This window comes from Octodon degus, unplaced genomic scaffold (assembly GCF_000260255.1).
Source record: "Octodon degus isolate 3935 unplaced genomic scaffold, OctDeg1.0 scaffold00041, whole genome shotgun sequence".
Classification (NCBI taxonomy): domain Eukaryota; kingdom Metazoa; phylum Chordata; class Mammalia; order Rodentia; family Octodontidae; genus Octodon; species Octodon degus.
The window spans coordinates 13,008,950-13,023,480 of NW_004524617.1; the positions used below are offsets into that span (position 1 = coordinate 13,008,950).

A 14,531-nucleotide genomic window follows, 5' to 3' on the forward strand; every position below is an offset into this window, starting at 1 on the left:
AAAAAAAAAAAAAAAAAAAGTAAATTCTAGTTGAATCTATTGGATCTTTTTCAATAGATTAGAGTCCATTTTAATTTCCTTCTGGAATAGCTTCCCTGAAGCTAAGCTCAGGTCAAAGCAGCAGGAAGCCTGAATACCCAGGCCACAGATGACATCTACCATTTGTAAAAAATGGGTAACAAGCACTACAAAGAAGCAGTACCGCTTCCAGGAAGTGCAGTTTCTAGAGAAACTGACTCACTGAAGAAAGTAGCTCCCTCCCAGAAGGGAATATTACAATGAAATGTTCACTTCAGGACATTACATGACAAGTACAGGAATAGGAATGTAGCAATGACCAATTTGCTTTAAGTGCAGAACCAGGAGAAAAAATTAGCTTAATTTATATAAAGTCTATAGTCAAGTATTAAGAAATATCTGCTACCAATCTTAAAGAAATAGTGTATTGTACTAGAACAGATCCAAGAAAGGATAACAGTTGTTGGAGAAAGACATGTATGCTACAGATTCCAAAAAGACTTATTGTTTTGTGGGCAGCAACACATGGAAAAATCTTTAACTTCATGGTTTAGGAAAATGTTAGAGAATTGATAATCTATTCCCAACAGTGAGGATATTATATATTGACCTCCATGCACTAGTAAGAAAGAAAGCAACACTGATACAATTCAAATGTTCAAGTAGAATCCTAGATCAATTCTAAGAAAATGAAACACAGCTGCTAGGATGACCCTTAGGAAAACAATATGCAACTGAGTTAGAACCCAAAGTATTCAACTGGAAGGAATATAAATATTGACCTGTTTAAATATAATTATTCATGTTAATTTTATACCATTCACTTTGGCAGAAGACACAGTTAATCTGAGCTAAGATGAGACAATGACCAGGAGTGGAGTTCTACCTGAGAAATAGGAAGGACACCTATATAATGAAACCAAGTTCTGCCTGAAAGGGAAGGATGGAGGTAACCTAGCTCTCCTGCCATAAAGCAAACCAGGCTAAGTTGAGATACTTCAAAGCTAATTGCAGTGTCAATTTACATGACAAGTGTGGACAGCCTAGTAATATCAGGTACCCACAGTCCTCTCAGCATATTTTTGATAATGTGCTAATCAATATGTTCATTAATTTATCAATATAAAAAAAAGCTGTGCACATGAAAACTCCAGATTTCAGTTACTAAATGGTCAAGAGCATATTACATGCAACAAAGATGCAGACAATAAATCCAAGCAGGAAAAAATACATTTAGTTCCTATGTGACCTTTTTTTCCCCATAATTTTATTGATAAACAAATAGTAATGAGACAGTTTCAAACCAAATTGGTAGGACAGTTTCAATAATTAACGCATTGCATACATTCTTCCTAGTGGTTATTTGCTGTACAAGATGTGGACATGATATCCTATTTACAGACACTATTAGAACAAATCCCTCTATTCATTAAGAGAATGTAACTATATATCTATCCTAACCATTTTGAATACACAGATACAAAAGGGACATTCATCTGTATCCCTTTTTTTGTTTAGTTCTGTTATTTGAATATTATAGGTGTGTTAACGCAGCAAAATATACTAAAAGAGTCCAGTAGCCCATAATAGTATTGGGTCTTCCACTCCTATGTTACCTTTTATACAAATAAAATCATAAAACTTCATTTTAGCACAGCTATGGGGAAACTGGTACATTTACTTTGCTGACAGCCTTATAAATTAAGGCTATGAAATCTCTCAAAACCATTCACACGGTAATGCTACTCAAAAGCAAACACCCTATAGGTTACCTGGAAACTTCTTAGCTACCCCAAAGTCACACTACAAATAGGCCATATTTAGTATTAGTAGCATACAAGAGAAACAGCTTTACCACTTAAATATAAATTAAGAGCAACCACTGTTCAGTGCTTTAAACAGGAAATTGAATTATCTTATACCTGGCATTGGTAGTCTTTCTATAATGCACCAGATAGTAAACATTTTTGGTTTTGTGGACTTTACAGTCTTAACTCAAATCTACTGTTGTGGAGGGACCAAAGACACAGACAACTTGTAATGAACAGGGAAGCGTCTGGCTATGTTCTAGTAAAACTTTATTTACAAAACCAGATGTTGTCATTCTGTACAGGGTAGAAAACATAAAGAATGAGCCTTAATGCAAACTACAGACTTCAGGTGATAATGACAGGTCATTGTCGGTTCATCAGTTTTATCACTGCTTGTCAATATCCCATGCTGGTATAGGACGTTGAAGGTTGTGCAGGCTATGTTCTTTTCAGGGATGGGCAGTACATAGGAACATCATGTACTCTCTGTAAGTTTGCAAAGAACTTAAAGATACTCTTTAAAATAAAGTATCAAAAAACAAGTGATCAGGCTATAGTTTGACATTCTAGCTTAAACCAGGGTATCCTATGATTTGCTCAACTCTGAGATAAAAATTATCATAAAATAATTAAATGATCATACAATATAAAGAAAAAAGAATCCCAGCACTCTCAAGAGGCTGAGGCAGAAGGATTACAAGTTCAAGCCTAGCCTGGGTAATTTAGCAACTCAGTGAGACCCTGTCTCAAAATTTTAAAATGGCCTAGGGTTGTAGCTCAATGCAAAGGCACTGCCTTCAATCCTCAGTATTGGGGGAACAAAGAAAAGAAAAGAAAAGTAAGATAGTATGCTCTCATTCCATCGAGTAACAAAATCAGGATTTTGCAAATCTCACCAACAGTTTGATCAATTTCCCAAAAGAACAAGGGAAGAAACCACCCACATGTCTCCTCTACAAAAGCACATAAAACATACTCAAGAGCTGCAAAGGCAATAAAGCCAGAGCTATGCCTTCAGAAGATGCGCCAGAACTTGATATGGCAGGCTGGGTAGAAATCTACTTCTTACTACATCTTAAAGGTCTAAAACACTAGCTCTTTTTTAAAATGTAAATGCTGAACAAGATGAAAAAGGCCAAGTTAGATATCTTTACCCCAACCAAAATTATCACCTTCCCCTTTAATTCTGACTAGTTGTCTTCTATCTCCAAATGGACTGGCCTAATTCTTGGCAATCCTTCCTGGCAGAAAAACTTCAGCGCTTACAGAAAGGGTCTGACATGCTCATGTGTAAAGGTATACAATAAACACACTCAGAAGAAAAATGAGATTGTGTTTTCCTTACACAATCTTAAAAAAAAATAAAAAACCTTTTCATCCTCTCTAGGAACAAAATAAATACTAACAGTAACCAGGCTTTAAAAACTGAGACTTTATGAAAAGTAATCATTTAGAATCAAAGTCAGCTTCTCAGAGGGTAACAGAATCTTGAAATACCTTTGAAAGGAAAATGGAAGAGGTCTGGGCCTTCAAACCTTAAGGACAGTAAGAACAGGAGAACTGGTTGCTACCTTTGAGGAGCTAAAAGCTCTGAGCCTCATGCAGTCAGTGTGATTAGGGCAGAAATCAAAACATGAGGTTCTGTGAAAAGACGGCAGTGAAATCAAACAATCTACTTTGCAGTGGTTTCATTTGAGAGATGTCGTATTGAAATGTGCAAACAGTCTAAAAGTTTTAAGTTTATATAACTAAGTGACATAACGTTTAATGACCTCTATATGGAACAACTGCCATTTATGGAACACACACTCTCTGCAGAGCAGAATGAGCTGAGAAAGGTGACAGAGCTCACAAACAGGTGAGTGACCACTACCTGGAAAGAGAAGATTTCAAATGAAATAAAAGGAAACCAGAACAAATACCTTTACTACAAGAGGAGCTGTGCAAAAGTAACTGGGATATAAAACACATGGGAAGTATGTCTGCAGGGAGGGGTTGGAAGTGGTTAATGTGAGAACCACAAGTGGATAGAATGAGATGGAAAGATGAAAAGCAAGTCCAAAAGAAAATGTGAATCATTTCCTAGAACTCATCCAACATGCAGAAGTTTCTATCTTTAACTTATAGCATAATAGCCCAAGTTCTCTTTTTTTTATATTGCTAAGGGAACTTTTAATTCATAACAACTACTTCAGGGAAGGATAGAACTCAAATTTTTGCAGATATAACAAGGAGCCTACATGAAAACTGCCCCCCAAATCCAGAGATGTTTACAAAAAAAATTACAACAAGATACATGAAAGTTATATTAAGAAAGATAAGAAAGCTGGGGATGTAGCTCAGTGATATAGTGTTTGCCCAGCATGTGTGAGAACCTGGATTCAAACCTCAGCACTACAAAAAAGCAAACAAAAGTCAATACTGTAAATGTAAGTTGCTTCTAATAAGGAATTAACATATACTATCTGATGTGATACTGTCTAATAGAAATATGTGAATCACATATATAATTTAAAATTTCCCAAGAGCCATAGTAACATAAAAAGAAACGATGAATTTTTCAATGTTTTATTTAACTGAACATATCCAAAATATCACTTCAATACCAATCAATATAAAATCATTGAAGGTGTGATGTAGCTCAGTGGTAGAGCACTTACCTAGCATGTATAAGGCCCAGACCCATGCTGGGTTAGGTTCCCAGCTTTGAAAAAACAAAATGAAAAAACTCAACACGCTATCTATCTACCTGGCTATTCACCTACCTCTCTACCTACCCAGCTATCTACAGAGAGGAAGAGGGAAAGGTTTTATGATTTTATGTTAAATATTTGAAATCCAGGATGTACTTTATACTTATAGTACAACTCAATTCAGAAGCTTAAATTTGTCAGAAAGAATTGCCTTATAGTAATTTGACTTCATAAAATTTACAGGTAAGGTAGATTCACGTAGTACAGTTGTTCTAAAGGTAATTAAAAATTAACTGAATCAAGTCTTATTTTAAATTTAAATTTAAATTTAATTAAACTCAGCCCACCCTAGCCTGATTTCAAGCACTCCAGAGGCTCATGTGGCCGGGAGATGGTGACCATATGGGACAAAGAAGATCTGGAGAAATGAACCAATAGTTTGAATGATAACCACTAGACCAAAGATCCAAACCTAGTTATTTATTTTTAAACTGTGGTGAAACAAAGCAAAAAAAGATATGCAATGTGGTACAAAGATAAGGTAGTTAAAACTAAAAGCAAAAGAAAACTATAGATGCTTATCATCGTAGATAACAAATCTGTTTGTCAGTAAATATACGTAGGTTAAACTTATTGGATAAGGGGGAAAAATTGATTCACAAAGCAAAACCCAACCATGTTAGAGAAATATTTAAATCCAACTAATTCAGGAAGAATGAAAAGAAGCTGGACATGATGGTATATACCTGTAATCCCAGCATTTGGGAAGCTGAAGCAGGAGGATTGCCACGAGTTTGAGGCCAGCCGAGACTACAGAGTGAGTTCAAGGCCACTACACAGCCAGATCCTTTCTCAAAAAACAAGACAAAGAAAACAACTAAAAAGAAAAGGGTAGCAAATAGGAAAGTATCTCAATAACAAATAAAGTTGAATCCAGACCAAAATACACTGAACTAGTTAAAGGACAGCATTCTCTGATGTTAAAGGGCACATCGAACCATGAGGACATGGCAGTTAATAAGCGTCCAACATAACATTAACAGTCATAAAACAAACACTGTAAGAGGTATTTGGCAAAATAAAATCATATTATTAGGAGACTTTTAACTTCCCTCACATTTGACCCACAACAAATCAAGTGCATAAAAAAGTAAAGGTTTGCAAAATCTAAATAACACAATTAATTATGGTAGATCTGCTATAACAATTATGGTAGATCCTCTATAACCTGAGGAGAAAGCACAACCTCTCTGCTGCTCTAGGAACATTCACAGGAAATGACTATATGCTGGGATTCAAGGTAAATCAATAAATTAGGAACAATTAAGAGAACATTCTCATAACAATGAAAGAAAATTAAATACAATGAATATGCAGAATGCACTCACACTGGAAAATTTTAAACTCTTAATCAATCTTAGTTTATAAGAATAAAAATTGTTGGGGCTGGTGAGATGGCTCAGTGGTCTAAAGCACCTACTTAGAACAAGCTTAGCAAAGCACGGGGACCGCGGTTCAATCCCCCAGCACCACATGCCAGCCAGCCCCGCCCCCTGGTGGGCTGAGCTGGCCACACACACACACAAATAAATTTTTTAAAAAAATTTTTAAAAAAAGAATAAAAATTGTTCAAGATGTGGAGGATGGGGCCGAGGAGATGGCTCAGTAGAATAAGCACTTCCCTGGCAAGCGCAAGGATCTGAGTTCAATCCCCAGTTCCAAAAAAAAAAAAGATGTGGAGGAGCTGGGAGAAAAAGGATCAATTACATTAGCTACTGAAGCAGTGATCAAAGGAAACTGTGGCCTTAAGTACTAAAATAAACAACAGAAAAGAAGCTATCCAATTTTTAAGAAGGAAGAAAGGACTAAACAAACCTGTGGAGATGAAAGAGAATTAATAAAGTTGGTGTAGATAGTAATGAGCTAGAAAACAAGTCATAAAAAATAAATCCAATCAATAAACCACTGGTTAACATAATCAAGAAAGTGATCGTGAGAACAAATACAAAATTAAGGGAAAGGGAAAAAGAGCCGCAGAGGAACAAAAGACTGTTAGGAGCCTACTCTCTCAAACTGACTATCCAAATTGACTTGAAAACCTCAATGACTAGGACAATTTTCTAGAACAGTGTATTAGCCTCTAGAAGAGAAAAAACCCAGAAAGTTATCAAAGAGCAACATTCCACAACACACATTAGACTTAATAGGTTACATATGGTGTTCCACCAAATTTTAAAGAACATATACAGTAATTCAAAGAACAAATTGGTGTTAGCACAGAAAAACAAAACAAAACCTTATCTTTCTGAAACAAGCATTCCTTTGATAAGAAAATCTAACAGCCTCCACATACACACAATACCTAGAGACAAACAACACAAAATATGGATATCAATATGCCTAGGACTTTATCAAACTATTCTCTCTACTTCTGTATATGCTTACAACTTTCCATAATAAAAAGCTAAAATGAAAAGTTTACTAAGAAAAAAAAATCTATCTAGATATCATTTTTTCACTTATAAAAATTTTGAAAAAAATGTGGAGAAACTGTAGGAACATAAGCACTCTGAGAAACTTCTAGTGAGAGGGTAAAGAGGGAAAGCAATTTGACAATGTTTATCAAAATTACAATGCACATTCCCCCCAGTGTCGCAACTGAGTTCAGGAATCTGTCCTATGTATACATTGAGATATGCATGAAATTGCAAAGCACACAGTAATTCACTGTAGCTCTCGTTGTCATAGTGAAGACTAGGAATAACTTACTAACTACGACTAGAGTTGGCTAATTATTCTCCACCTATATAATAAAATTCTCAAACGTCATAAAGAAAAAGAAAATTCTGTAGGCACAGATATGGAAAGTTCTCATATTACGTTTTTAAAACAAAATACATAGGAGCAATCATATGAGAACTTTCTAGGGTAACATAAACGATCTGTATCTTCACAGAGGTATGAGTTATGTGTGCATGTATTTATCAAAACTCAGTAAATATGACAAGATATACCAAAAAAAATACAAACAAAGGTATAAACAGCCATTTATGCAATAAAAAAAAAGAAGAGGGTAGTTAACTTTTTGTATCTTTTGACTTTGGAACCATGTGACAATAATCTCAGGTCAAAATGAAAATTCCATTTAAAAACATTCTACCTGTTGGGCACAGTGGTGCATGCCTACAATCCCAGCCCTCAAGAGGCTGAGGCAGGGGCTGGCGAGATAGCTCAGTGGTCTAACTCGCCTGCTTAGGCAAGCTTAGGCCAGCACTCAGGGACCAAGGTTTGAGCCCCAGCACCACATGCCGGGTCAGCCCTGCCCCAAGGGTGGGCTGAGTCAGCCACAAAAAAAAAAGAGAGGCTGAGGCAGAAGGATCCCTGTCTGACACCAGCATGGAGCACACAGTGAGTTCAAGGTCAGCCTGAACTATACACAGCCTGAACTATACAGAGGGCCCATCTTGAAAACAAAAAATAAATCCACATTTGGAAGTGTATTGCAGTACTGCCTTTAAAAATTAATAATTCATTTAGAAGATCTGTTATTCTTGCCATACTTGCTAGTAGAGGGCCATACTTCCAAAAAGCCAGTTCAAAAAATATTTATTATTTTAAGGAACTTAGAGAAATACTGCACACAGATAAAGGGGGAAAGCAGGTCAGACAGAAGGGCATCTATCTAGTCAGTAATATTTAATCCTGATGATGCTTTAGAATGATTCAGCAATCTAACTATCCATGCCCTGCATCCCAAACACAGACAACTGACATGAGACCTTTGGGGCATGGAACCCTAGCCTAAAAATCACTAGTCTCAATTCTTTCCAACAAAGCATCCCAAAAGAAAATTCCAGAAAGACTTTGTTTCCGAAAGGGATATTTAGTAATGTCTTGGAGACATTTTTGGTTGGGGAAACTTGGGGTAATGGTACCCTACTGGCATCTGTTACAGTCAGGGGGGCTGGGGAGATGGCTCAGTGGAATAAGCACTTCCCTGGCAAGTGCAATGGCCTGAGTTCAATCCCCGGGTCTGCCAAAAAACAAACAAAAAAAAACCCCGTCTTACAGTCATGGATACAGCTAAACTTTCTAGAATGTACCAGACAGTCCCTCACAACAATCAGATGGTCTAGAATATCAAGAGTCCTGAGATTGCCAACCCTTGCTTTAAACTAAAATCATTCCGAGCTGGGTGTGGTAACACAGGCCTGTAATCCCAGCACTTGGGAGGCTGAGGCAAGAGAACTGCCATGAGTTTGAGGCCAGCCTGGGTACTATAGTGAGTGGGGGAGGGTTTCTGGGTTTTTCTGTTTTTCTTTTTGGTCTTTTTGAAACAGGGTCTTGCTATGCAGTTCAGGCTGACCTTGTGCTCACTCTGTAGCCCAGGCTGGCCTCAAACTCAAAAAGATCCTCCTGCCTGAACCTTCCAAATTCTGGGATTACAGACATGCCCTACTGTGCTTTACCATACCGGGCTACATAGTGAATTTAAAGCCAGCCTGAACTATATAACAATAAGAAAAAAAAAAAAGACAGTGGGACTAGGGTTGCTGATTAAATCAGGCCTTTCACTCTAATTATAATTTTTATGCCTTAAAAAAGATCAGTAGCATATAAATCTTGAAAGTTAGCCATACAAAAAAATTTAAATGATAAAATGACTGCTCAACACCCAGTTTTAGAATTCATTCTTAACCCAAGAAATAACCTCCTTATTTACTAATGCGGCACATATCAGCACACAAAACTTATTTCAGTGGCCATAGAAACTACAATTTATTTGTTAACAAGATTATAACAAATACTATAGCCAAAGCTGGGCATGGTAGCTCATGCCTGTAATCTCAGCACTCATGAGGCTAAGGCAGGCCGATGGTCATCATGAGTTCAAGACCAGCCTGGACGAGCTGGTCAAATAGCTTAGCGGATTAAAGCTCATGCAAGCAGGAGCACTGGTGGGGGTTTTGATCCACTGGCCTGCTGTGCTGCCCCCCCCCCGGGGCGCACTGAAACAGCAATTGAAACTTGGCTGGTGGCACCTGCCTGTAATCCCAGCTCTTGGGAGGCTATCAACAGGTGGATCACTAGTAGTGAGACCCTGAACACCCTGTAGACTCTTCCCTAAAATACAAAAAAAAAAAAGACCAGCCTGGGCTACAAAGTGAGCTCAAGGCCAGTCTGCACAGCAAAAGCCTGTCTCAAAAAAAGAAAAAGATAAAAAAAAATACTGTGGGCAAAAGCTCTGTGCCCAGCCCTTCACTTATCCCTTTCTGGTTAATTTAGCCAAAACTTACAGCCCATTTATTTGTAAAGTACCCAGGTAGAAAGGTCTAAGTTTCACAAACAGGCATCCTGAAGGCCAATGTAGTCCATCCAGCTAGTTTAATACCAAAAGTCTTAAAAACGCCCTGAACTGATGCCAGTTAGCTGCCTCTTCCGGAGCCATCCGTACACTGTATTTCCCAGCAGGCCTCAGTGGCTGACTTCATTTACTCACCTGCTGCTCTCCACCTTGAGCATCTGAGTTGGCCCTTGGAAATTTTCTCCAACCACACAGAGCATACAGCCTCTTTACTCCTCTCCCTCTTCATGTTAAAAGAATCCCTCTGTCCATTCTGAATGCTCAAATTCCCCATCATTTGCTAAAACAGAACTTCTACCAAGAGAGAACTAGGAGAAAAGTAGAAGTAGCAATCTTTGTGAGACAACTCACTTCTTTTAGTTTTCATGTCATTAAAGATAGATTCATTGTCACCTGAATTGTTTCAGGCTTCTGCAAACAAGGTTTGTAGTTTCAAGCAAATTCCACTATAATTATGTACAGCTCTTCTGTGTGCATCCTTATAAGGAAAATACTTAAATTATCATGCTTCTCTCTTGATCCTAGATTATTCAAACCTTGTACTCTCCCAAAATAGGTCAGAAGATTTTGAAGAAGGTCTGTCAAAAGATTTGATAATGTTCTTTTCAAAAGCTTTGACATTACAATCATATATGGTTTTGAAGCTCTGCTTCAAAATTGCCTGATACAATCACATTTTATTACAGAGAAGGAACCAAAGGAAAGTTTGGCCACTTAGCTAGCCCACACCATGTAAGTCAGTGGCAGCACCAAAATGAGAACATTCCTTCCAGATATGGGCCCCATAGATTTTCCATGATAACATTATCACTCACTGTGGTTTTTATAGTCAAACAATATTCTAGCCAAGACACCTATGAACATGGGTAGATGCTACTAGCTGCCACAGAAATAAATTAACCAAACATGTGGCCACACTATTAAAACTTCCATAAACTTTGAGAGTGGGACGAACCTGGGTTCTGGATTACCTTTATTCTTTTCTGAATTAAACTGTCTCCGTTGGCTGACACCTTCAAAATCTGTAAACCAGGGGTGGTGAACCTAGGCACGTGTGCTGCAGCTGGCTGTTGGTTATCGTTGAAAGCTCTAAAAAGGTTTGCCATCACCGCTTTAAACCATAAATCAAAATAGAAAATATGCCCTTTTATAGCAACAGTAGTATTTTCACCCTAAAACTCTGAAGTAAGGATCTGCCTCAAACTTCTAAAATTCTACGCCAGAGACGGTAGAATTCAACTACTGAAAAGGACTGGGGAGTGAAGGAAGATGTGAAGGTCAACATCTCACTCAAATTTAACTTGCTTCATCATGGGTTTCTGGCAAACTGGTTTCTACAATTTTAATTTGGTCTCAATTTTAATTGTCTTCCTATCCCATTTTTTTAATGTATGGACAACATCACATTTTGCATAGCAGGTCTTCATGGAATATTTTACCTACTCTACACTTTAATCTTTATGCCTGATACCATCCCTTGCCATTCACATAAAATTCATTAAATGAACAGAGGCCCCATTATTTTCCCTAGAGAGCTTAGCACATCTTTGCTGCCCCATTTTATTTTTCTTTAGGGATGCCAAGTTCCATTCTGATACCTGAGTGCACACTTTTGTTTTACTTTCAGGTGCTTCACAACCTCATTCAACTGCAGCCCCCTCTGGGGAAACACGATCTAGTTAGAGAAAGTGGTGGAATCTATTCCCATCATAGCTAGGCCAAACTAAGGCAGGTAGGGAGCCCAGGTCTTCCGGGCCAGCTCAGCTGGTGCAAGCTGCCTACCAACCTTCAGGCAGGGAAAACGGATGGGATGCCATGGGAAAGGAGTAAAACAAGAGACTGGCACTGAGGCCAAAGTTGTCCTAGACCTGGCTCTGATGTTAAGAGCCCACACAACCGCTCTTACCCTAAGCCGTTTGCAGTCTAGGCCTCTAACTGCTTTAAGATAAAGCAACAAGGTGACTACAGTTCGAGTCCTGCCAGTCCAGCTACACAGCGACAACTTAGAATAGAAAAGGAACAAAATGTTATTGCGCAATTTACCCAACCTCAAGGTGTTTCTAAACAGCTCTTACCCAACCAAAACACACACACACACACACACACACACACACACACACACACACCAAACCTTAAAAATATAAACATTCACAAACCACCCACATTTTGTTCTGAAGTTTGTGTCAAGTAGATTTGAAGCTCAGGACGGCTCATTGAGGAAGTCCCGCCCAGCACGGTGATCCTCGGCGTGGTTTCTGTGTCTCTGCTTTAGACCTAAGCCGGCTGGAAGGGTGTCAGGCCCGGTTCCTCCGCACCCCGAAATCCCAGCCAGGAAAAGAGCTCCCAGACATCCCCCAGCCCCGCCAGCGGTTCCCATGGCCTCTGCCCCAAGGCTGTGGAGGTCGGGGCAGCGGGCCGCGCGCCTCGCACGCGGGGCCACTGGGGCCCACGGCCCCGCACTCACCAAAGTCTAGGAACTGTTTGATGGAGAGCGGCGATGGCGAAAAGCGCGAGTAGCGCTCGATTTGCTTCGGCACCGAGTGCTTCAGCAGCCACGGGAACAGCCGCATCCTCGCAGGAGTAGCGCACCGATCGGCCGGGAGGTCCTCAAGACCACAAGGGCCAGAGCAGTGGGGTCGCGTCGATCCGGGACGTTCGCGGGGGTGCACTTCGGCCTCTCTCGGCCTCGGAGCGCCGGTGGAGCCGGCGCCTCAGCAGCAGCTCGCCCGCTCTGCCGAGTGCTCACGGCTTCTCTAGGCTCCGCCCAGGAAGGCGTGGCGAGCCGCTGCACGTACACAGCGCACAAAGGGTTCGAGGGGCGCTGGGGGCACGCGGCCAGACGCGCGTGCGACTGATTGGCTGCCGCCGCTTCCCGGGCTTCCTAAGTCTGTTGAGACCCCAGATCCTCCCTACCACGCACTGGAGACTCAGCTGGGCTCAGCGAGTGCCCCGGGGCCTGGCCTCGCCCTCAGCAAGGTCCTCAGGCGGAGAGGTAGCTGAGGTACTAAGAGACCAGGAAGACGCTGGGAGCCCACGTCGGGACAGGACTGTACTAGCTGCTCAAAGTATTTCTTAGCCCAAGGTGCCTCTTCTGAGAAGCCTTCCCTACTGCAATTCAGACTGCCCCTTGCATCTCTGACGCTTTGAATTTCGTGTGCTGTCTGTCATATTTATATTGGATTGTTTCATGCCTTCTTACCGCTATTGGACAGAGTGAATTGTTGTCACTGACTGTTTATTGGCCTCAGGCGCCAATCCCACCTTCCCACCGAGCCATCCCCCCTTCCCACTGAGGCCAACACCATTGGACAAAATTAGTCATTAAATCAATAAGTCAAAGCACTGATTCTGATTCAGCCCACCCCAACCCACCCACCATCACTATCATTGGATAGGATCCATCGTTAGGCCACTAACAATTTGCTTCAGGACCACCCACTCACCCCCACCACTCACCCTCAATGCTGTTGTTGGACAGTTATGATTAATTATTATATCACCACATGATGCTCCCAGCACTACCATGTGGAAAGGTAAACGTAAGGATTCTGGCACTTTCTTTCCTATTCCCTTCACCAACATAAGACTGTCCCACTTTCACGGCTGTCATTATTGCCACCTTCCAACAACACAGGGCTATGCTTACACCTGTTTTGACTATTCTTGACATGAGAACAAATTTGAACTCACAGATGACTGTACGAAATAATAATTACTGCGGGGCATGGTGGCACACACCTGTAATCCCAGCACTGGGGAGGCTGAGGCAGGAGGATTATTACAGGCCAACATGGGCTACATAGTGAGTTTTAAGTGAGCCTGAACTACATAGCAAGACCCTGTCTCAAAACAAAACAAAACAGGGCCAGGGAGATAGCTCAATAGAGTAAAAGCTTGTTTGGCAAGTGCAAAGGCCTGAGTTCAATCCCAGATTCTGTTAAAAAAAAATCATTATTACCTAATGTGAATGCACAAAATATTACTTGCTATAACCATTTCTACCAAACTTTGTCTTAATGTTTGGTAATATCTAAACACAAACTCAAAAGAAATGTAGAGTGTTCCTTAAGGGAAGGTAAAATTTTAACTGGAAAGCACTCCTCTCTTCTAATTGGACCAGTTTATCCCTGTTTTATCTTTTGAATGAGATTATTAGTATGTAGCTGTTTAACTTTTGTGCCTTCATTGGGTATTTATTTACTCATTTCTTTGCTTCATAAAGTAACTACATCTTTATGCCAGTAAAGAAAAGTAGCATGTACACTTAAAGCTATCTGGTGGTCTGCCCACATTTCTATCTTTTCAAGTACAACTTGGTTATCTTGATGGTGGTGTGTGAACTATCCTGCTTTTTCCATGCTAATCAAAGCCTAAGAAAGATATACTGACAAACTTTCCAACAGGCAGCTTTACCGGCAGAGCCAAGCTCCCCACTTGATCTGCATGGGTGCACAAAAGGAAGAACACTGCCTCTGGCTCCTTTAGTGACTTTCTCAGGTTCTACCACAGGTGTGGTGTGATTGGTAGATATGATGACAGTCAGTGGGCAGGAAAAAGTTGGATACTGGTAGAGAAGAAGGATGTTGCAACATAGTACTGCCATTCTTTCTGAATGTGCAAATCACTAGTTTGCCCCTTTCATTT

General features: G+C 40.1%; 1 protein-coding gene across 3 annotated transcripts in view; it reads right to left on the reverse strand.

The window, feature by feature from the left end:
- The window catches only part of Pdk3 (pyruvate dehydrogenase kinase 3), a 79,522-nt gene extending 67,034 nt beyond the window's left edge, over window positions 1–12,488 (reverse strand). Inside the window, exon 1 of one of the 3 annotated variants that reach the window (XM_004631373.2) lies at window positions 12,352–12,488. In XM_004631373.2, the coding sequence (XP_004631430.2) occupies window positions 12,352–12,457 (106 nt within the window). In that variant the 5' untranslated portion in view covers window positions 12,458–12,488. Of the gene's footprint in view, window positions 1–11,793; window positions 11,861–12,351 lie in introns of those variants that run through there. The other 2 variants (XM_023715391.1, XM_023715392.1) reach the window with 2 other exon arrangements.
- Between the last annotated feature and the right edge of the window lie 2,043 nt (window positions 12,489–14,531).